The sequence below is a fragment of the Aquarana catesbeiana genome, linkage group LG09 (assembly GCF_042186555.1).
Source record: "Aquarana catesbeiana isolate 2022-GZ linkage group LG09, ASM4218655v1, whole genome shotgun sequence".
Classification (NCBI taxonomy): domain Eukaryota; kingdom Metazoa; phylum Chordata; class Amphibia; order Anura; family Ranidae; genus Aquarana; species Aquarana catesbeiana.
In genome coordinates, this window is record NC_133332.1 from 167,378,317 (window position 1) to 167,400,779 (window position 22,463).

The 22,463-nt window shown below is 43.4% G+C and overlaps 1 protein-coding gene across 5 annotated transcripts in view; it reads left to right on the plus strand.

Moving 5' to 3' along the window:
- Positions 1 to 22,463, plus strand: part of GUCY2F (guanylate cyclase 2F, retinal) — a 190,439-nt gene that overhangs the window by 38,495 nt on the left and 129,481 nt on the right. For all 5 annotated transcript variants that reach the window (XM_073599375.1, XM_073599373.1, XM_073599377.1 and 2 more), the window contains exons 3-4: positions 12,714 to 13,015; positions 17,543 to 17,897. In XM_073599375.1, the coding sequence (XP_073455476.1) occupies positions 12,714 to 13,015; positions 17,543 to 17,897 (657 nt within the window). The remainder of the gene's footprint in view (positions 1 to 12,713; positions 13,016 to 17,542; positions 17,898 to 22,463) is intronic.

The following is a 22,463-nucleotide window of genomic DNA, read 5'->3' on the forward strand; positions in this document are numbered from 1 at the left end:
CTCCCTAGTCTGTCCTACACAGAGATCTGGTTCCAGAGTGGAGCATCCTCCATAAGCAGCCTGGGAGTTTTATAGAGTCAGAGTACTCAAACTGCTTTAGTTGAGCTTGTTAACCCCTCAGCGAGTCAAGCAAGCTCATTACCCAGAACCAAAAGAAAAGCGGTTTGTATATTGCATTAACCTGAGACAAATATATCTCCCATCCTGGACACAACCAACAGTTTTTTTCCTGGCTTCCTGTCACCCCCCCTTGTTTCAACCCTAGGGTTGGAACACAGGTTGCCAGGCATGCGTAAACTCAGGAGAAGGCATCCGCATTCCCCATCATAACACCTGGGCAGTATTTCACTGTAAAGCTAAATTCTGAAAGGCCTAGGAACCATCTATTCACCCTCCTATTGGTCTCTTTTTTGCGTGTCACCCATGTTAATGGAGCATGATCTGTTACCAGCTCAAAATGTCTATCCAAGCGATAGTACCTGAGAGAATCTAAAGCATATTTTATCGCTAAACATTCTTTTTCAATAGTGGCATAATTTACTTAATGGGTCTTCAATTACCAGCTGAGGTAAATGACGGTGTGTTCTTCCCCTTTGGAAACCTCTGACAATGCAGCTCCCAACCCATCATCTGATGCATCGGTCTGGACCACAAAGGCACTTGAAAAGTTAGGCAAGTACAGCACTGGCTGACTACATAAGCTTCAGGGATCCATTTGATCATGATAGTCTTCTTCCCTTTTGTCAAGGAGAGCAGTCTGTTCAGCCAAATGGGGAATAAAGTGCAGATAATAACCAGCGATTCCTTAAAATTCTCAAACCTGCTTCTTGTTGGTGGGGTGTGGCCAAGTTTGAATAGTCTCAACTTTGTTTACCTGGGCTTTATTATAACTCTCCCAATGGTCCCAGATAATTGGTCTCCTCTAGCACAATGGTAATTTTTTTTGGTTTGGCTGTAACTCGTCTTTCCAGATAGAATCTAACACGGCCTGGACCTTTGGTAAAAGTGAGTCCCAATCCTCACTATGGATGATCACATCATCTAGATATGCAGCAGCATAGACTCAATGTGGCTGAGGGGTCTTATCCATCACCCGTTGAAATGTGCGGAGCATTCTGCAACCCAAAAGGCATCCTCCGATACTGGAAAGACCCCTCTGGCGTTACAACCAAAAATCCAGAAAAATCACATGATACAAATGTTATAAATTGAGTTGCAGTTCAGTGAGTAAAACAATATTTTTTTTCCTTGGCCGATTCCGAGAGAGGAATCTGGCAATACCCTTTGGTCAGGTCCAACATCGACAGCCAAGAAACCTTAAGGATTTAGAAAAGATCTGTAGAGAAGAGTGGACCAAAATTCCTCCTGAGATGTGTGCAAACCTGGTCACTAACCACAAGAAACGTCTTACCTCTGTGCTTGCCAACAAGGGTTTCTCCACCAAGTACTAAGTCATGTTTTGCTTGGGGATCAAATAATTATTTTACTCACTGAACTGCAACTTAATTTATAACATTTGTATCATGTGTTTTTTCTGGATTATTGGTTAATATTCTGTCGCTAACATTTAAAATACACCTATGATAAAAATTATAGACCCTTAATTTCTTTGTAAGTGGGCAAACTTCCAAAGTCTGCAGGGAATCAAATACTGCATTTGAATTCAGCCCCCCTGAGTCAATACTTTGTAGAACCACCTTTCGCTGCAATTACAGCTACAAGTCTTTTTGAGTATGTCTCTACCAGCTTTGTACATCTAGAAAGTGAAATTTTTGCCCATTCTTCTTTGCAAATAAGTAAATATGTGCGGTTTGTATCATTCCAAATTAATATTAGGACAAATTTTTCGTTATTCTGAGATTCGAATATTTCCGAATACCCGAATTACAATATAAACAAATTTTACCGAATGCTCTGAAATAACGTAATGAAATTAGTCCGAATTTCGGAAATTCGGACTGAAATTAGAATAGAATTTTACATTGAACTCCAGTCGAATTCTAACTACACCAAATGCTGAAGTCAAAAACTGTGTGTATTATTAGAGTACCATTTCAAAATGATGCTGTTTTTGTTAAGCCAAAGGTGATTTAAAGAGTCATTGTAATCATTTGATGAAGATTTTTCTTTTGTTTGTTCACTTTGCTGCATTTTAATCTAAAACAATATAACATTTTAGTTTCGACTGATTTGAAAATTTATCGATTTGACCATTTCGAATTAAAAAAATCGGTAAATTCTGAATTCCCAATATGAATTGAGCGAATCAACTGAATTGAACTAAACGAAAAAAACTAGATTAACCAATCAAAACGCAACAAAACTAAATTATTTTTTTCGTCATGCACATGTCTACAAAATAGCTCAAGCTCTGTCAGATTGGATGGAGAGCATCTGTGAACAGCCATTTTCAAGTCTTGCCAAAGATTCTCAATTGGATTGAGGTCTGGACTTTGACTAGTCCTTTCTTACACATGAATATGCTTTGATCTAAACCATTCCATTATAGCTCTGGCTGTATGTTTAGGGTGGTTGTCCTGCTGGAAGCTGAACCTCCACCCCACTCTCAAGTCTTTTGCAGACTCTAATGCCCCGTTGGATTTTCCGACGGAAAATGTGCAATCAGAGCATGTTTTCGGACATTCCGACCGTGTGTGGGCTCCATCGGACATTTTCCATCAGATTTTCTGACACACAAAGTTTGAGAGCAGGCTATAAAATTTTCCAACAACAAAATCTGATCTCGTCAATTCCGACCGTGTGTGGCCAGTTCCGACGCACAAAGTGCCACGCATGCTCAAAAGAAATTCCGAGACGGAACAGCTCGGTCTGGTAAAATTAGCGTTCAGAATGGATACAGCACTTTCGTCACGCTGCAATGTAAAAAATTGTTTAATACAGCGCACTCTCTTCTTTATAATGTGAGAAGAATGAAGTAGTTTTGCTGCTCATATTCACACAGACTTCTCACAAACTTCTTTCTTTATTATTTATCGGGATTCCCTCAATATATTTTGATTTGTCACATCTGACCAAATTTCTATTTTTTTGTTTTATTTTTGTTTTGTATTTTTTTCAAGGCTGTTTTTATTTTTTTTTGGGTTTGTATTTTTTTCAAGGCTGTTTTTATTTTGTGTTTTTTTGGGTTTTACTCCTGAATATTTTTGTGTGTGTTTTGTGTGTCAAGTTACCACAACACCATTGATATCTTGTATTATTTAATCTCAAGGAGATTGCTTGGTGTTGGCATCTCTTGTTAATTTCACATTGTATATTAGAAATGTACCTGCCTCCTCACAAACAAACTGTCCTTTTTGAAGGAAAACACATATAGCCAAGTATAATTGAGGGAGGCAACGCTGGAGAAACAGCAGAAATTGGCGAAGCCTTTGGCCCCCAGGGCAGACATCAATTATTTAACATCAAAATTGGTGGCCTGAGGAGTCCATATCTAAGGGAGTGCAGTCTGGTCCAGAATTCCCAGAGATCCGGAAAGCAGCAGATGACATCTGTGTCCCCAGGCTGTGGTCATACAAGAGACTGCATCTTTGGCCAGACCAGACTGACCCAGGTCATCACTCTCTGGTCTTCCTTCCACACTTCCTTCCACGCTGAGGCTGTGGTGGTGGAGTTGTGGCAGCAGGAGGAGGAGGAGGAGGAGGGGATGGGCCAGGTGGGTATTGGGTGTGATTTCGCCACTCACCCCCTTACTTAGAACTTTATACAGAAGGTCCTCACACAGCTTGCGTTGACCCTCCTGCATGCCCTGCAGTTTGGTGGCAGCCATGCAGGCAAAGGCCTCTTCAGGAGTGGGGGTGGCTCTGAGGGATGCAAAAGCCTCCTGAATGAGCCTGAGCGCAGAATCCTGCACGTGACTCCCCTTCCTGGGTCTTTTGTATGGAAGGCGGAGGGGAGGAACCTGTGATTCAGTCAGGCTCCTACTGGGCCCAGGCTTCTCCTGGCTGCCACTTAGCCCCGCCTCCTCCTGGCTGCCACATTCCACAGCCTCCTCCTGGATGCCACATTCCAGAGCCTCGTCCTGGCTGTGATCTTCCTGTGTATGAAAAAGGGACATCGTTTTAGTTTTTTATTCATCAATCACACACAATTTTCACCTCATGATTGTTGCAAATTGAATGTTAACAAATATAAAAGACTATCCTTCTGAGCCCAGCATTTTTCATTCTTGTCCCAATTATTTTTGCCCACTACTGTCTATTGATATGTAAAACACTTTATTAAATGAGCAATTAGTGATCAATAATAACATCCAGTAAACATCATTTATTTATTGACCAGAAATCTGTAGAAGAATGCTACACATGGCTCAAGCTGGGCTCATCCACTTCTTCCTGGCTGGAAGTCCCAGGTTGGACATCGGAAGCCTCAGCTGGGGTGGAAGATAGGGTGGAAGGAAGAGTGGAAGGGAGGGTTGAGAGGGATTCCCTGACTCCAGTCTGGTCTGACAGAAATCACAGTCTCTCATAGTACCACAGCCTAGGGACATAAATGTCATCTGCTCCAGCTCCTGATCTCTGGGAATCCGTGACTTTCTTGCGCTCCCTTAGATAAGTGCTCCTCAGGCCACCAATTTTTGCTTTTAAATAAGGGATGGTTGCTGTGGGGACCACCGGCTTCACCAACTCCAGCAGTTTCTCCAGCGCTGCCTGCCTCTTTTGTTTATGATTATAATGTGGATGTTTCAACTGCCACAGACAGGGCAGCCAGGGCCATCTTTAATATTGATTGGACCCTGGGCAAAAAATTTCTCCCCCCCCCCATGCAGTTTCACTCTCCACCTGCTCTGAGACATACAACAAATAGCAGCTAGAATTTAAAATCAGTTTACTCTATCAGATCAGGCAGCAATTGCGATTGGTTGCCAGCAGTTACAGCATATTACTGCTTACTGACTGGTTGCTAGAGGTTACAGCACACATTACGGCTCACAGCAAATGATTTCTGCTTGTTAATTGGTTGCTAAAGATTACTGTACAGTAATACTGCTCACTGATTGGTTGCTAGAGGTTACAGCACACCATCTCCTCACTGCAGGGGAGCATGATATGCATATGAATGCCGCCTTTATTTACATATCAATGCTGCTGGCCGCAGCTATTTACTTAGTAATGCCGCCACTATTTACATATGAATAGCGGTTATTTACATATAAACACAGGGTCTGCAGGTGAGTCATCTGTACACAACAATAGGGCAGAGCTGGGCAGGATTAGTAGCAGCACTTCACACTGAGATATCAGGACACAGCACATGACTAAAACTTCAAGGGATGAGGGAATTTAAACTGGGATAGTTGGCAAGTATGAGGCAGCTGCTTTGGGCCCCACAACAATGACAGGGCCCAGGGCAGATGCCCCTTTTGCCCTGCCTTAAAGATGGCCCTGAGGGCAGCTCCCTGTATTTGTCTATGAACAGGAGGAGGAAGTTGTGGTCATTGAAGCCATCCATTTTATCTGCCAGACACAACACAAGACAAACCGTAATGTCAGGCAAAACTCTCCTAATCTTGTTACAATATAGGCCTCAATCTAGAAGCAGTATAGGCCCAAGTTTAGATATTACCTTCGTTATCACGATCAGCGCCTCCGATACTCCTTTCTCCGCTCACAGATCGTACGTACTACGCACGCGTGTTACGCTTTATACACACTGCGCATGCGTGTAACTCTGCTTGCCCCTGACGTTCTTTCTAGTCTATTCCCCGCCCCTTTTCGTTCGGCGCAGTGGGGGAAGAGCACATGGCGGAGACACAGCAGGTGTGTGCTAATTACAGCAACGAGGAGGAGGGGGAGGAAAGCCTGGAGCCTGAAACGTCTGGATCCAGAAGGAGAAGATTTAAGGCATCAAATATGTCCTTTGGGGAGATGTTGGAGATGGTGGACATCCTGAAGAAGGCCGACTATGACGGGAAGTATGAACCTTACCTCAACCCCAATGTCAGAAAGGCCAAGATCATGGCGAAAGTGGTAAAGAGTCTGCACCGGAATTTCAAGGTACGACAATCGAAAGATCAGCTCAGGAAACGGTGGTCGGACCTCAAATTAAGAGAGCACGAGCAGTACAGAAAGATCCGGAGAATGCTGCAAAAAAGTAAGTAGTTGTGCTGTGTTCCTATTCTTTATGTTTATTACGTTCGTGCTGCTCCATGTGCTTTTATTAACTGTTATCCAGTTTCAAAAAGCAACTTTCATGTTCATGGGCACATTGTTCGTTCGTATAAAACATTGTTCGTTTGGCCTAGAAAACACCATTGTTTTGGCCATATGCATTTGGCCACATTTTTTAGGGCCTACTTGTCTGAAACTAATTTGGTTGTGTAGATGTGTTTGTTACTAGAATGAAATGCAAACTAGATTCTGTGTAAGGAGATGACACTCAGCAGCTGTTTACACATCTGGACGCAGGAGCACTGGTGTGGAACACAAGAACACCCTTTTTATTAGGGGGTCCCACACAGGTGCTCCAGTGTATACTATAGGGGTGTCTCCATCTGTGAAGCTTGGACAAAACAGGTAAAGTATTGAAGCTTCACAAAGGACACTAAAAATGCAACATCTTGGAACTCTGCCAAAATAGACAATTGTACCCCACTTCAAAGCAATGTTTCATATTTATAGTTCTGCCATCAAATATCTGTGTGCTAAGTATACCATTTTTTTTTACATAGGGGAGAAAAGACTCAGAGGACACCCCTCATCCGAGGAGACCAGAGACCCCCCACCTCTGGAAGAAGGGGAAATCCACCCAAGCCAAGCAGAGCAGGAGGAGGAAGACGTGGTGGAAATTGGCACCACAACAGGTGAGTGTCTGCGACCACAGGCTCAGGTAAGAGATGGATGCCAGCATATTTATAATACATGGTGTTTTTTGGTTTCTATCTTTTTAGGTGATCGTGATGTTGTGGATCCAGATCCTTTCACCTCGGAAAGTGCACAGATCCTGATCGGGGAGATCATGGGGTGTAATAGGAACTTGGAAAACATCAAGAAAAACATCAATGATGTTCTTAAAAAAATGAAGAACATCATTGATGTTTTAGGGAGAGTTTAAAACCCCTCCAAATCCCTTTGTTTTTTGGTGTGCTACTAATTTTTTACATTTTTTGACAAATTGGAGAAAAGCCAAATTTTGAAGATGCACACAGTGTGTCAACATGTGCTATCTGCATCACGGGAGATCAATGCACACGTTTTGGGGGTGCAACCCCTTCCTCAATAATAAAGTAGCTGGGAGGAAGGGGTTGAACCCCCAAAACATGTCCCTTGATCCCCCGTGATGGCAGGTAGCACATGTTGACATTCGTGAATTTGTGTGCATCTTCAAAATTTGGCTTTTCCTGGGGTGACTTCACCCCATCTGAATGCAATATCAAACACAGTTTGTAAATACTCATGTCTGATATTGCCTTCAAGTTTTTCCAAATGTGAACTTTGTAAGTTCAAGATTTGTGTCTTTTTTGTTTAAACATGCCTGTTTTATCTTAAATGGACATTTCTACTTTTTCTAATGTGACCCCAAAATTGTTATACAACAAACATGTTGGTTTGTTTTAAAAACCTTTTCTAAATGCACATGTGATTGTGCTGGTATTAAAAAGATTGTTAATCAAGAATGTGTGGATTATTGTCTCAACGCTACAACACTTTTGTGGTGCTCTAATTGCTGTTTTCTGTGACAATGGGTGTTATTTCCTAAGGGCAAATCCACTTTGCACTACAAGTGCAGTTTCAAGTGCACTTGTAGTGCAAAGTGTCTTTGCCTTTAGTAAATAACACCCAACAGTGCTTTTTAATGTTACACAATCACGCCATTTTCAGGACTCACCACATTTCTGTCAGGGTCAGCTAAAACAAACACAAGCAGTAAATGTCACCAAAGATTTGATTTTTTTTTTATTTGAAAAAGGTTTTAGACATTGTCTGGCATATTAATAGCCCCCCTACCCGCAAAGAATTCAAGGTATCTTAGCTGGACATCACGGGCACTCAGGGGGGGCAAGCCAGGACGGCCACTTTCAAGCACCGTCGGGGTTGGTTCATTTTGAATTCCGGCCTCAGGCCCAACTGAGCCAGCATAGTTGGCAGAATGTTGCCGTAAAAAGTTGTGTAGAACACAGCACACCAGGATAATATGATTCAGTTTGTACTCCGCCATATGTATGGGTGTAAGAAATAGGCGGAACCGGCTGGCCATGATTCCAAACGTGTTCTCCACCACTCTTCTGGCTCTGGCCAGCCGGTAATTAAAAACCCTCTGGTCCAGGGTGAGTGTCCTCATCGGGAATGGCCGCATAAGATGGTCCCCCAGGCCAAATGCTTCATCCGCAATGAAGACGAATGGGAGTCCTTCCACATTGTCTTCTGGAGGTGGCAAGTCCATGCTGCCATTCTGGAGATGCCTGTAGAACTCGGTCTGGGCGATGACTCCACCATCGGACATCCGGCTATTCTTCCCCACGTCCACATACAGGAACTCATAAGTAGCCGACACCACCGCCAACATCACAATACTATTGAACCCCTTGTAGTTGTAATAGTATGATCCCGAGTTGGGTGGTAGGACAATGTGGACGTGTTTCCCATCAATTGCCCCTCCGCAGTTAGGAAAGTCCCACCGCTGGGCAAAGTGGGAGGCCACAGTCTGCCATTCCTGTGGCATGGAAGGAAACTGTGGAGTCAAACCAAAAAATAAAAATTAATCATTTTGCACATAAACAGGGAAAGCAGATTACACACAAACATTCTTGGCCAACATCAAGATAACATTTATTTGAGGGAGTTTTTAAAGACCAAAGTATAAGGTACACCTATCAGATTCCTCCTCCCCCCCTCTCATGGGCCATTTCTAACATTATAGGGGGGGGACTCTTAGACAGGTAACCCTCTCCACTTCATTGAGAGATGAATGCCTAAATAATGGGTATTACTTTGGCCAGCCCCTCCTTAGTTACACTATTGGCAGCCCACTGGACAGGTAAGAAGTGTCATAATACAAAGACATAAATACACATTGTACACATTTTAGCACATTTGGACATTCTGCTATTACCTATCAAGATAATAATAGGATACAAAAACTTTTAACAGTACCATTTGAAAGTATTCAGGCAGGCCCTTGCACTACATGCTTTGGGGAATTTATCCATAAATCTGACCACAAAAGAGATGGGTATAGTGTGTATGGGTTTGGCAAAGTCAGCAGATAGATGATTGAGGATAGATAGAGAATTGTTATCAGCTGACTTAGCAGTTGGGGGGAGGGAGGGTTCCAAATGATTTGGGGACCCCCCAAAAAAAGCCTCTGCCACTCTACCTGAATTTAAAGCACATATCACATTTCAAAACATTTTAGGGGGTATTTAGGGTAAAGCACTACTATGGAGTTGACAAAATACATTGTTAAGTGACTACATGAGGTGAATATAGGGCCAGGAGAGCATGCTGGGGAGGTAAGTGAAGGAAAATATGTATGAAGGACAAAAAAAATTATTACATAAAAATCCAACATGCATGAGGACAAAGGGGACATTCACAGCATATTACAATCATGGTAATTAGGGAATGAGGAAAGAAATACAATATATTATCAAACATTAAATACAATAAAATGTGATGTTAAAGGATAAATCTTACCTTAATATACTCCTTCTGCAGGACCTGGATGATTGCAGAACAGGTCTCTGGGATAATGATCCCCAGAACCTGGGGGGAGATGCCTGTCGAGAACTTCAAGTCCTGCAGGCTTCTCCCCGTCGCCAAGTACCGCAGGGTGGCGACGAGCCTCTGCTCCGGAGTGATGGCTTGCCTCATGCAGGTATCCTGCCTGCTAATATAGGGGGTCAGCAAAGCCAACAAGCGGTGAAATATGGGTCCGTCATCCGGAGAAAGTTCCTGAAATCATCAGGATTATTCTCACAGATCTCACGGAGCAAAGGCATATGACAGAACTGGTCACGAGTCTGAAAAAGTGCGAATCATCTCTCACCAAACTTTTACGAACACGAGATTAGCAAAAGGAGCCCAAAGGGTGCCGCGCTTGGTTCTGAACTGGCCTTTTCTAGTCTGGTCGTACGTGGTGTACGTCACTGCATTCTTGGCATCGGAAATTCCGACAACTTTGTGCGACCGTGTGTAAGCAAAACAAGTTTGAGCCAACATCCGTCGGAAAAAATCCATGGATTTTGTTGTCGCAATGTCCGATCAATGTCCGATCGTGTGTACGGGGCATAACAGGTTTTCTTCTAAGATTGCTCTGTATTTGGCTCCATCCATCTTCCCATCAACTCTGCCCAGCTTCCCTGTCCCTGCTGAAGAAAAGCATCCCCACAACATGATACTGCCACCACCATCTTTCACAGTAGGGTTGGTGTGTTTAGGGTGATGTGCAGTTTTAGTTTTCCGCCACACATAACCTTTTGCTTTTAGGCCAAAAAGTTCAAGTTTGGTCTCTTCTGACAGAACAACTTCTTCCACATGTTTGCTGTGTCCCCCACAGGGCTTCTTGCAAACTGCAAATGGGACTTCTTATGGCTCTCTTTCAACAATGACTTTCTTCTTGACACTATTTCATAAAGGCCAGATTTGTGGAGTGCACGACTAATAGTTGTCCTGTGGACAGATTCTCCCACCTGAGCTGTGGATCTCTGCAGCTCCTCCAGATTTACCATGGGCCTTTTGGCTGCTTCTCTGATTAATGCTCTCCTTGCCCGGCCAGTCAGTTTAGGTGGATGGCCATGTCTTGGTAGGTTTGCAGTTGTGCCATACTTTTTCCATTTTCAAATGATGGATTGAACAGTGCTCCATGAGATGTTCAAAGCTTGGGATATTTTTTTTATAACCTAGCCCTGCTTTAAACTTCTCCACAGCTTTATCCCTGACCTGTCTGGTGTGTTCCTTGGTCTTCGTGATGCTGTTTGTTCACTAAGGTTGTTAGAGAACAAACCTCTGAGGGCTTCACAGAACAGCTGTATTTATACTGAGGTTAAATTACACACAGGTGGACTCTCTTTACTAATTAGTTGACTTCTGAAGGCAACTGGTTCCAATAGATCAGGGATATGCAATTAGCGGACCTCCAGCTGTTGCAAAACTACAAGTCCCATCATGCCTCTGCCTCTGGGTGTCATGCGTGTGGCTGTCAGAGCCTTGCTATGCCTTATTGGGCTTTTAGTTCTGCAACAGCTGGAGGTTCGCTAATTGCATATCCCTGCACTAGATTTTAGTTAGGGGTATCAGAGTAAAGGGGGCTGAATACAAATGCACGCCACACATTTCAGATATTTATTTGTAAAAAATTTTGAAAACCATTTATCATTTTCCTTCCACTTCACAATTATGTGCTACTTTGTGTTCGTCTATCACATAAAATCCCAATAAAATATGTTTACGTTTTCGGTTCTAACATGACAAAATGTGGAAAAATTTCAAGGGGTAGGAATACTTTTTCAAGGCACTGTATATATATCCTGTATATATATTGTAAGATTGGGGTGATTAAACTCAAGTGATAGGTGCATTTACAATGAGTTGCGCCAGTCCAAAACTGTATTTTAAGGGCATGGCAGCCCACTTTATTTAAAAGCAAGTCAAAGTTCATACAGGTAGCTCTTCCCACGCAGAGGGTTCTCACCATCACTGTAAAGACATATTATTCACCCTTTTGGCTCTCTTGTGGCAGCTTTACTGCTGTGCATACCTCTGCAGGTTCTTCCTGACCATCAAGCACATCCCAGTGGTATGCGCAGATGCGCAGATTCTGACCTTTAGCTGTGCGTCTTTTCTTGCAGATTCCTAGCTACACTTGTCCCTCTAGAACTTCCTCTCAGGCTTGGGCCTTCCTCTGTTCCAACCTAACCTTGATGCATGGCTTCCCTCAGACACACTGACCTCACTAAGGAGGATGGGGCACTGAGCTTTATCCCTGGCTCTGTTATGAAGCCAGCACATACCCGAATAATCAGTGTGCTTGCTTCTCTTAAGATCTGGCGTAAACCACCAATCTACCGAGTAGCAATGCTACACTATATATACTGTATATATAAAAAGACGTACCATGTTGATGATGAAATGTGTTGGGTGGGACTTCCAGTGACTTCACATCTGCTCTTTGGAGTGCACCCAAGATAGGAACACTAAAGTGCTTGCTTTATATAGGCGATCAAAGTTATTTTCCATGTAAGTGCATTTGCCTTGGTTTTTTTATTCGATAAAAAGGTACTTTACTATGATCAGTCCCCCCTTTTTTTCCTTTACATTGGTTAATACCTCTCTGGTGGCACATGAGCTTCTGATGCTTACCCAGAGAACAACAGTGGGATTGGTACCCTAGTGGGGATTTAGAGCTGTTATGACTCGCAAGGAGTCATGAATATCTAGTGAGTGCGGTTGATGTTAGGGGTGACCTGGAGTGTACATGGGCAGCACAAATGGGAATTCCGCTTATATTTATTAGATGAACTGCCCATGTCATGGATTTTTGTTTGGGAATCAGAAAGGCACCAATCAGTTGAGTTAGATTGCACTTCATGGTTAAAGTTGGCATTTTTTGACTCAGTTTTGTTTGGTAAAGAATATATATTTTCTCTAGTTGAAATAACAGTGATAGCTCAGTAACAGCTATCTTTTACATGCGTATGTTTTAATATGTACCGATTCTATTTGAGGGTTGACAAATATTTTTGGCCTCTGTTGCAGTGATCATAATGTGCATGCATTCTGTGCTTATTGGAGGCCAACGACAACGGACACTTCTGGAAATTGCCCATGACATGAAAATGACAGATGGTACCTATGTATTCATCCCATATGACACCCTCTACTATAGCTTGCCCTATAACAAGACACCATATGAGACACTCAGACTCAGTTCCAAGCTCAGAGCTGCCTATGATGCTGTACTCACTATAACTGTGGAGTCAGAACAAAAAAGCTTCTTCCAAGCCTTCCAAGAAGCACAGGACAGCGGTGAAGTTGTTACCAAAGTTATTCCCACACAGGTATGTAATTTCTTCCCATTGCAGTAAAAATATTTTCATTATTGCAGCTATACACTGCATTTGCCATAAATGATCTGAAAAATTGAAATGCAACTAAATGACAAATGGTATTCATAACTCATTGGTTACATTATCAATGGTTTTAGGCTGTATTTACACTGTTGTGTTGTAGCATTGAATAGTAAAACATGTTTTCTATAGCATTATTACAATCCAGAGTAATGCATATTTAAATGTGTGTTGTGGCACAAAGCCACTCATTATGACTGGCAAACCAATGTACATTTACATTAATAAAAAGTGTACCTGTTCTTAAGCGCATTGCAATGCACAAATGGAAATACACGTTGTGTTGTAGTGCCATGTGTTGCTAAAAACAGTGCAGGTGCATTTTTTTTATGTGCTGACATTTTGCCAAAACACGTTCCATTAAAAATGAAAAGTGTATAATGCAGCTAGCATTTAGACAGGTTCAGACAACCTTCTGAGAAGCTGTATTGAATCACATCAAATTAATCTGAGAACCACATGTGCACCACAGGCTACTGACTAAAAGTGGTATTAAACCCAAAATCAAACCATATTATATTGCAAAACTGTTGTAACTGCTTAAAAAGTGTTAGATGGACTTTGATTTCAGTTTGTTAGTGTATGTAAATCTGCTATTACATCTAAGACACCCCTCCAATCAGACTGACAAAGGTGCCCCTTGTGCTCCTTCATCCAGAGTGAGGGCACTGTAATACAGATGAAGTGTTACTGGCCAGATCACCAGGTTAAAACAGAGAGAAAAAAGCCTGAAAAAAAAGAAAACTAACTAATACAACCACCACATCTGAGGATTGGAAAGTTGCAATATATTAAATTTTTGGTTTTGGGCTTCATACTGCTTGAAGGCCACTGCTTATAGCTCACATGTTCTGCACGTATAGACTCTTGGGGATCAGCTGCTGACCTGCTTGTGCACCCTTGATGCTGTATTCTATGTTAAAGGTTCCTGTCACCTTAGGGTTACCTCCTTTTCTTCCGAACACTTCAGCGGGGCTTGGCATTTTTTTGTAGCATACACTATGAGATTGTAAAATACCTGGGACACCTCTGTGTGCCCTAGGGGAGTAGTAATGCGGCACGAGCAGCAGTGAACAGTGGGTGTAACCAATTGCATATAGCGCAGGCGTGTGTAATATACAATATAGTGTGTATGTAGTGTGTAATGTTTGGTGGGGAGCCTCCCAGTGTAATTTTGGGGGGTGGGGGGAGGTCTCCTGTTGTAGTATGGCGCCTGTATATAGGGAAATTATTAGTAATTAATTGTATGAATTATCAGGTGTTCACATCAATGGAGGATAATAAATTATGTACTTAGATATATAAATGTTGAGTTAATCACATGCATAAACACACACACTTAAATGCATACAGATACTGAGATACATACTTATGCTCAATTACATACAGTACATGCACACATACATATATACACACACTCAGATACATGCATACACTCTCAGATATATACAATCAGATACATGCATACACACTCAGATATTTACAATCAGATAAATGCATACACACTCAGATATATACAAAATCAGATACATGCATACACACTCAGATATATAGATACATACATGTACTCAGATACACACAAACAGGTATAAATACATTGGACACAACCACAACATACTGTGAGATGAATACTTACATATTGTCAGAAACCAGGAAATCAGGCCGAGACAGAAGTACAGTTAAATCACACTTGTTTATTAATAAAAGTAAAAAGAACAAACGTAGTGAAAACATAGCCAAAGTTCAGTAACCAGAACGGATAGTCAGCCAAGCCAGAAGTCAGGGATCAATGTAGTGGAACAGCAAGCAGTATCTGGAGCCGGAAGGGATGTCAGCAAAGCAAGTCTTGAACAGGATCGCAGGAGATAGTTTCTGTGATGTTGACCAAGGCGAAGGCAGAGCTCCACTGGGCTGAACAGCTTAAGTAAGCAGGACTAATGAGCAGGATATCATCAACAGCTGAGTAACTGTGGAGAGATGGAGAGATAGGAGCTGGCAATTAGCTGACAGCTAAGCGGCCAGCTCTGAGAAGGAAGGGCTGAGCCCAGCCCTGATACATATGTAATCTGGTAATGGGCAGCCAGCTTCTCTCCCCCCCTCTCTGTCCCCCTCTTTTCCTCACTCACACTCCATGCAGCTCCTTCCTCTGCCCACCCACCCATACTCACAGCTCCTCTCCAATAGATCGGTCTGCCAGAGTGAGCAGTCCTAAGAGGGCTCCAGTAGCTGGAACTAGAAGCAGAGCATTGGAAAATGCAGCCAGGAGGTTCTGTATCCCTCTAAAGAGAGAAACAAGTCCCTTGTAATTAGGGCTGTTTCCATCCTAACAATTAAAAATATGTGAAGATAGGTGAACATCTGATACATGTTATGGAAGCAAGATTCTAATTAAGCCTTTATGGGGTTGCTATGGGGGTGTTGGAAGAGTTTTTGGGGGTGCCCTTGGTGACTGGTGTCTGGCAGTGAGAAACCCGGGCAGAGGATGTAAAAACTGGACTGTTCAGGCGAATCCCGGACAGGTGTCAACCCTATGTCACCCTCCCGCCCCCCCTTTTTTTACCTTACCTTCGACCTTCGACCCCCACATTTCTCCAGAAGGTGGTGGGCTGTAGGTTAGTTTCTTTAAACAAAATTTACAAGTCCCGTTGTGTCAGCAGGGCAGGCAAAATAGTGAGTGACCCATCCCACCCTGGAAACTATCTTTTTGAACTGCTGCCATCTGGCTATTAAGGCCCTAAATGGTAATTTTGAATAATATTATCTAGCTGCAGATGACTTGGCTTTGCTGCTGTGATAGGGGTTCCTTTTAGGCTTTTTATATAGGGAGTGTAATGTTCATATGTGTGTTTGTCATGGCTGTTATATGTTTATATATGTTGAAGTTTTTGTTTTATAGAATTGCATTGTAATTTTGCGTTGCAATGACAATAAAGTATTATTCTATACTTATCTTGTCCCTTTCCCATCTTTCCTCCCCTTCCTCCTCTTTTTCCTTTTCCCTTGTCCCTTTTTCTTGGTTTGTTCATGCTCTATTAGTCCTCCCTAAGCTACTTAGGAACCCTGTAAGCAGGCCCAGACTGGCCATAGGGCAGACCGGGTATTTGCCTGGTGGGCCGGGCCGCCCTGTTCGTTGCCTGTTGACGACCGGGCTGCACCACGGGAGGTAAGTGGCGATCGTGGTCAAGACAGGGCTAACACAGACCGCGGCCGCTGCTCACCTCCCACTATGCGGCCATGCCTGTGTCTCCTTCGGCGGAACTACCAGCGGTAGAGGTTGCTGGCTGCAGGGCTTAGGCACATAGCCTAGCCTCAGAGTCAGCGCTGCGCTGACAGTGCCTCCTCCCTCCGCATGGACGGAGAGAGGACAGGAGAGAGAGCTCATCTGCTCCTCCTCCTCCAGCCGCCCCACTCCTCCTGTGTCTGCCCTGCCCACACTACCCAGGGTGTGTGGGTGGGAAGTTTGAAGCCAGAAGAGGAATGGTTCTGACAGCCCATACCTGAGCCTCCCTCCTGGGGTGCACAAGCTCACTCTCTCTCCTGCCTCCCAGTGTAAAAACTAATTTAAGCCCTTCATGCCAACAGTACGCAAATATAGGCCTCTCAGCGGGTGGGCCTGGGCACAGGGCGGACGCATATTTGCGTACCACACTGCAAACACATCTGTGCTGAGAGTGCGCTCCCTGGCTGCTCCCAGCACAATTACCTCAATCGCAGCTTGCATTAGAGAGCATTCCGATCATGTGACCACCTAGACAGCCAAACACAGCACATGATCATAAAACCCGCCCACCTCCCGGCATCAGAAACCCCTTAAAGGGCCTGGAGGCACAGGTGCAAAGGGGTTAAGTGGTGCTCTGTGGACTCTGATGCAAGGGGGGCTTTGGTGAGCAGAGAGAATTACCGTTTACACCAGAGTCCACAGCATTCCCCTCTACATCAGACCCGCCCTTTAAATCAGGGTTCCCCTTTACATTAGAGTCCACAGAGCTCCCCCTTACAGTTTAAGTGGACATTTTGCAGACTCTAAGGGTGGCTGTGCGAATTCCGATGTAAGGGGGGCTGTGTAGACTTTGATGTAGGGGAGTAGGGGGCAGGAGGAGATTGAGAGCTGCACAGCGAGAGTGAAAGGGGATAGAGAGAAAAGGGGGGGGGGGGGCATAATTGCTAGGGGCACTGTAATGTAAAGGGGGCACTGTGATATAAAGGAGACTGCACTGTAAAGGGTCACTGTAATCATTACAGTGTCCCTTTACAGTGCACTCCCCTTTATATCACAGTGCCCCCTTTACATTACAGTGAGGAGGACTCACTCTTTGAATATCCCATCACCAACTGCCCCTGCGAATGCCTAAAAAAAACAAATACAAAAAAAAAAAAAACATTTTCATAAAGAAATCAAAGCATAAAATATTCATTAGAACCACTGGCACGATTTATTGTTGATTTCTGCTTTTACAGGTGTCTCCTTTATTTGGAACCATATATAATGCAATTTATTTTACTGCACATGCCATGAACAACAGCAAGAGGCACCACAGCTGGGTTTCTGGGTCCAGCTTAGTCAAGCATTCAAAAAACATGCAGTTTTATGGCTTTAACCAGTGGATTAAGACAGACATGAGTGGCAATGGATTCACAGACTATGTCATTCTGGACACAGACATAAAGACCTGCGAGCTTTACCGAACCTATGTTGTGGATATGGAGACAGATATGGTCAGATTCACAGGAAGAGCAATTCACTTTCCAAATGGTGTCTCCCCAAAATCAGACTCATACTGCTGGTTTGCAAACGGAAAAATCTGCACTGGAGGTGAGAAATAAGCTATCTGTGTGTTTATAGTTTCTATAGATATATGTACAGTATGTTTGAGGTACACAAAGAAAGTCTATGTGCAAACATGTATGAGTAATCCTATAGTTGTAGTATGCTGTATGTAACAATAACAATATCTAAATGCTGGAAGTAGGGTAATATTGCCGCAGCTTCTTACACTAGTACATTTAATAGTCATGTTAGAATAAAAACTATAACCTAGAACCCTGTTGCCCAACATGTGGCCGAGAACGGCATGTGAGCCACAAAAAGCCCTTTTCTGAAATCTATTTTTCCTATATATGGGCTTTTCAACAAACAATTGTTTGTGAAATAAATGCACTAATATGGTGGTTGGATAAAAAGTTTAGAGCAGCACACCCCTTTTTTTCATAAAATAGTACATTTTGTATAGAGATGTACACATCAGACCAAAAAGAGGGACAACTGAGTCTGCACAAAGGACGGAGAGATTTGTAGCCTTTAAAGAACCTGCAGACAGTATTCTCAATGCTTACTCAGACCAGTGAAGAAAAAATATTCTTTAGACTGGATTATTGTAGTTAAATGGCTTGGTTTATTTCTTTCATGCTTGCTGTGTTGTCTCTTTTCTCTTTGGATATAAGTCTTTTTTAAAGGAACTGTAGGGAGCACAAATGTGTAAGCTTGGGTTTCTATAGAAATGGAAATAGCAGTCATCTCTACCAGTTTCATCTAATGTGCCTCTCATCTATGACCTATCCTTAAAGGAGAAGTATGGGATTAATAAAAAAATAAAACTACATACATTAACCAATTCTATGCTGCAGCATCGGTGTGATGCTTCACCTGTCCCACATCGGCTCTAAGCCTGAGAACTGAGCGATCATGTGACTGCTGATCATTCCGTTCTCGGTCTGCTCAGAGCACAGAGCAGTGACTGTCAGTCAACACTCTCTGCTCTGCTCCTCCAACACTCACTGGAGTGCAGGGCTAGAGAGGGGGCAAGAGCAACTGGCTACAGCTCTCAGCTGCATGCTGAGAGGTGATGCCAGCTGTCAATTGGGCAGCTGGGTTGATCCCGACTATATGATCGGGATCCGTCCAGAGCATGAAGCAGCTCTGCTACATCAGCTGAAAGCGGGCAAAAGTAATGGGGCGTACACACGGTCGGACTTTTCAGCTACAAAAGTCCGACAGCCTGTCCGACAGACTTTCGACGGACTTTCGACGGACTTGCGGCGGACTTTCTAACGAACAGACTTGCCTACACACGATCACACAAAAGTCTGTTGAATTCTTACGTGATGACGTACACCGGACTAAAATAAGGAAGTTGATAGCCAGTAGCCAATAGCTGCCCTAGCGTGGGTTTTTGTCCGTCAGACTAGCATACAGACGAGCGGATTTTTCGACCGGACTCGAGTCCGTCGGAAAGATTTGAAGCATGTTTCAAATCTAAAGTCCGTCGGATTTGAGGCTAAAAAAGTCTGTTGAAAGTCCGGAGAAGCCCACACACGATCGGATTACCAGCCAGCTTTAGTCCGTCAGCGTCCGTTGGACTTTTGTAGACGAAAAGTCCGACCGTGTGTACGCGGCATATGTGTAACCCTGTGACCCATAAGAGGAATATGGCCAAAAAAGCTGTGGCCATACTTTTCTTTTAAGAACTTCCTCAGTCTCCCACAACTCCTATAGCATGTTTGCAGTCTTTTGCCCATTTCCTACAGCCTGTCTGCAGTCTCTGACAATTTCCTAAACATTATGTGCAGCGTTTTGGGGATGTTAGGGGCAGCAGTTATTTAGAAAGTTAGTTCCCATTGCCCTAGAGTGAAAAAATGTCTATTCAAAATAAGAACATATACCATAGTATTGTTTTCCTGGGAAATATTACAAAACATTCTATTTTTGTTTTGTTACTGATTGAGCACTTACACTATATTACCAAAAGTATTGGGACACCTGCCTTTACACGCACATGAACTTTAATGGCATCCCAGTCTTCGTCTGTAGGGTTCAATATTGAGTTGGCCCATGGTTTGCAGCTTTAACAGCTTCAACTCTTCTGGGAAGGCTGTCCACAAGGTTTAGGAGTGTCTATGAGAATGTTTGACCATTCTTCCAGAAGTGCATTGTGAAGTCAGGCACTGATGTGGATGAGAAGGCCAGGCTCGCAGGCTCTAATTCATCCAAAAGGTGTTTTCCCGGTCAGAACTCTGTGCAGGCCAGTCAATTTTCTCCACTCCAAACTCGCTCAACCATGTCTTTATGGACCTTGCTTTGTGTCTAGATGGCCGAGGAACTCGTGGACATCACTGGATAGAGCTGGGGCTCAGGTAAATATGAGGGGGGCTGCTACACATCTTTTGCCTTTACAACCCCTTTAAACATGTCCATCGAATGGGTTCTCTGTCACTGGAGTCTGGTAACAAGCTAGAAGCCTGTTGCCAGGGTCCAGAAGCTGGGAAGGTATCCTGTGGCAGACTTAGCAAACTCAAGCTGGCAGCAGGCATTTAACGGAGTCAGGCTGGGCAGCAGGTGGAAAGTCAGTTGCGTCAAACTGGGCAGCAAGCAGCAGGGTCAGGCTGGGCAGTAGGCGGACAGTCAGTGGACCTGGGCTACAGGACCTCAGAAGCAGAGATCAGGTGCAAGACTTTTGAACCAGCGACATGATACAAGGTCTTTAAAACAAAGAAAGGATCCATTAATTCTGGATTAGAGACGGGATATAAGGCTTCTGTTACAGAGCCAAACAGCTGGAATTCTGGAGCAGATTAAAGGTACATGACCTCAACATGAGAGATGGGATTTGCAACTTCTGGAGACAGCATACACATCAATAACATAACCCTCATTCATGCTAAGAGCAACTGATTGGTTGCTTGTATTCGTCTTCAAGATTTCCACCAATGGATGCAGATGAAGTTTTTGCTTGTATGAATAAAGTTCTGAAGGGCATGTATATTGTACAGTATCCTTATTCTTGTAGTATGCCTTTTATTTCTAGTAAATTTGGGCCAAGCCTTGCTCATTATTATTGTCTTCCTGCTGTCCAGTTTCCTACTGCTGTGTTATCTGTTGTCAATTAATGCTTGTTGTTAAGCCCTTACTGCTACTGGCTAATTTTGTGTATCCTTTGCAGTATCTTAAGGCTACTTTCACATTGGGGTGGTGAGGGCATCGGCGATAAAGCGCCACTAGTTTTAGCGACGCTTTACCGTCGTATTAGTGGCGCTTTTCGGCCACTAGCAGGGAGTGTTTTAACCCCTCTGCTAGCGGCAGAAGAAGGGGTTAATAGAGCCTGTGTAGCACCGCTGCCAAATCACTTTGCAGGCGCTTCGGTGGCACTGCCCATTCATTTCAATGGGCAGGGGCGGTGGAGGAGTGGTGTATACACCGATCCTAAACCGCCCCAAAGATGCTGCTTGCAGGACTTTTTCTAACGTCCTGCAAGCGCAGCACTCCAGTGTGAAAGCACTCGGGGGTCTCACACTGGAGTGACAGGAGAGGCGCTTTGCAGGCGCTATTTTTAGCGCTACAATGCCTGTAAAGCACCTCAGTGTGAAAGTGGCCTTACGCTTAGTACATTTTTGCAAACTCTCTCTCACTAAAATATGTGCTGCTGAAAGCAGGTTTTACACTGCAGTGCTGCATTGTCTGTGGTCATTTGATAGAAGCTCAGTGGATGCCTTTTGTTATGTATATAAATAGTGAAAAAATGTAACGTTTAAATTCAGAGTCGGCTAAAGTTCACAAATTAAAGTTACAGTACACATAAAAAGGGGGGTTTGGGGATCCCTTTAAAATTCCACCCAGATTTATATCTAGGCTTAGTGGCCAGAAAAAGGAGGGCAGCGGGCATGCAGGCCCTTCCTCCCTTTAGGCTTCATGTACACGGGACGCTTTTACAACCTCTCCTGAACGATTTAACTTGACAGATAGTAACCCACGTTTTATAACGTCCATTTTGCTGCATTTACATGCCGCTTTTAGAAGCGTTTAAAAAAATAATAATATTTTTTTTTTCAAAAAAGCCAAAAATGAAAAACGCCTGTGAACAAAACGCGGTTAAACATGAGTTACCGCGTTTAGCCACGTTTAGAAGCGTTTGGCGCTTGAAATGCCTGTAAACTCAGCTTTTGAACCCATTCTTTTGCGTTCCAAAAAAAGCCTCTAAACTCAACTGCCTAGAAAGGACTATAATCAACCCTGTGTACATGTACTGATAAGATAACAGAGGAGAGTTCAGGAGCAGTTGAAAAAAAAATGCCCAACTGCTGCTAAACATCCGTTTAGCAGCAGTGTACATGAAGCCTTAATGTACCAGACCAGGCCACACTCTTTTCAACATTTGGACATCGGAAGGGGTAGGAGGGGTTTCAGATCCTAGCTTAAAAGTTTAGGGATGTATTGACCTGGAAAAAGAAGGCAACCATCAAAGTCTGAAAGTCTAAGCTCCAAAATCAGTGCCTCACTAGACAGTGAAACCAGGATCAGCAACTATAGCAGCTCCCAAACTTCTATTTTTATGAGTTCACTTTAACCACTTGACCACTGGGCACTTAAACCCCCTTCCTAACCAGA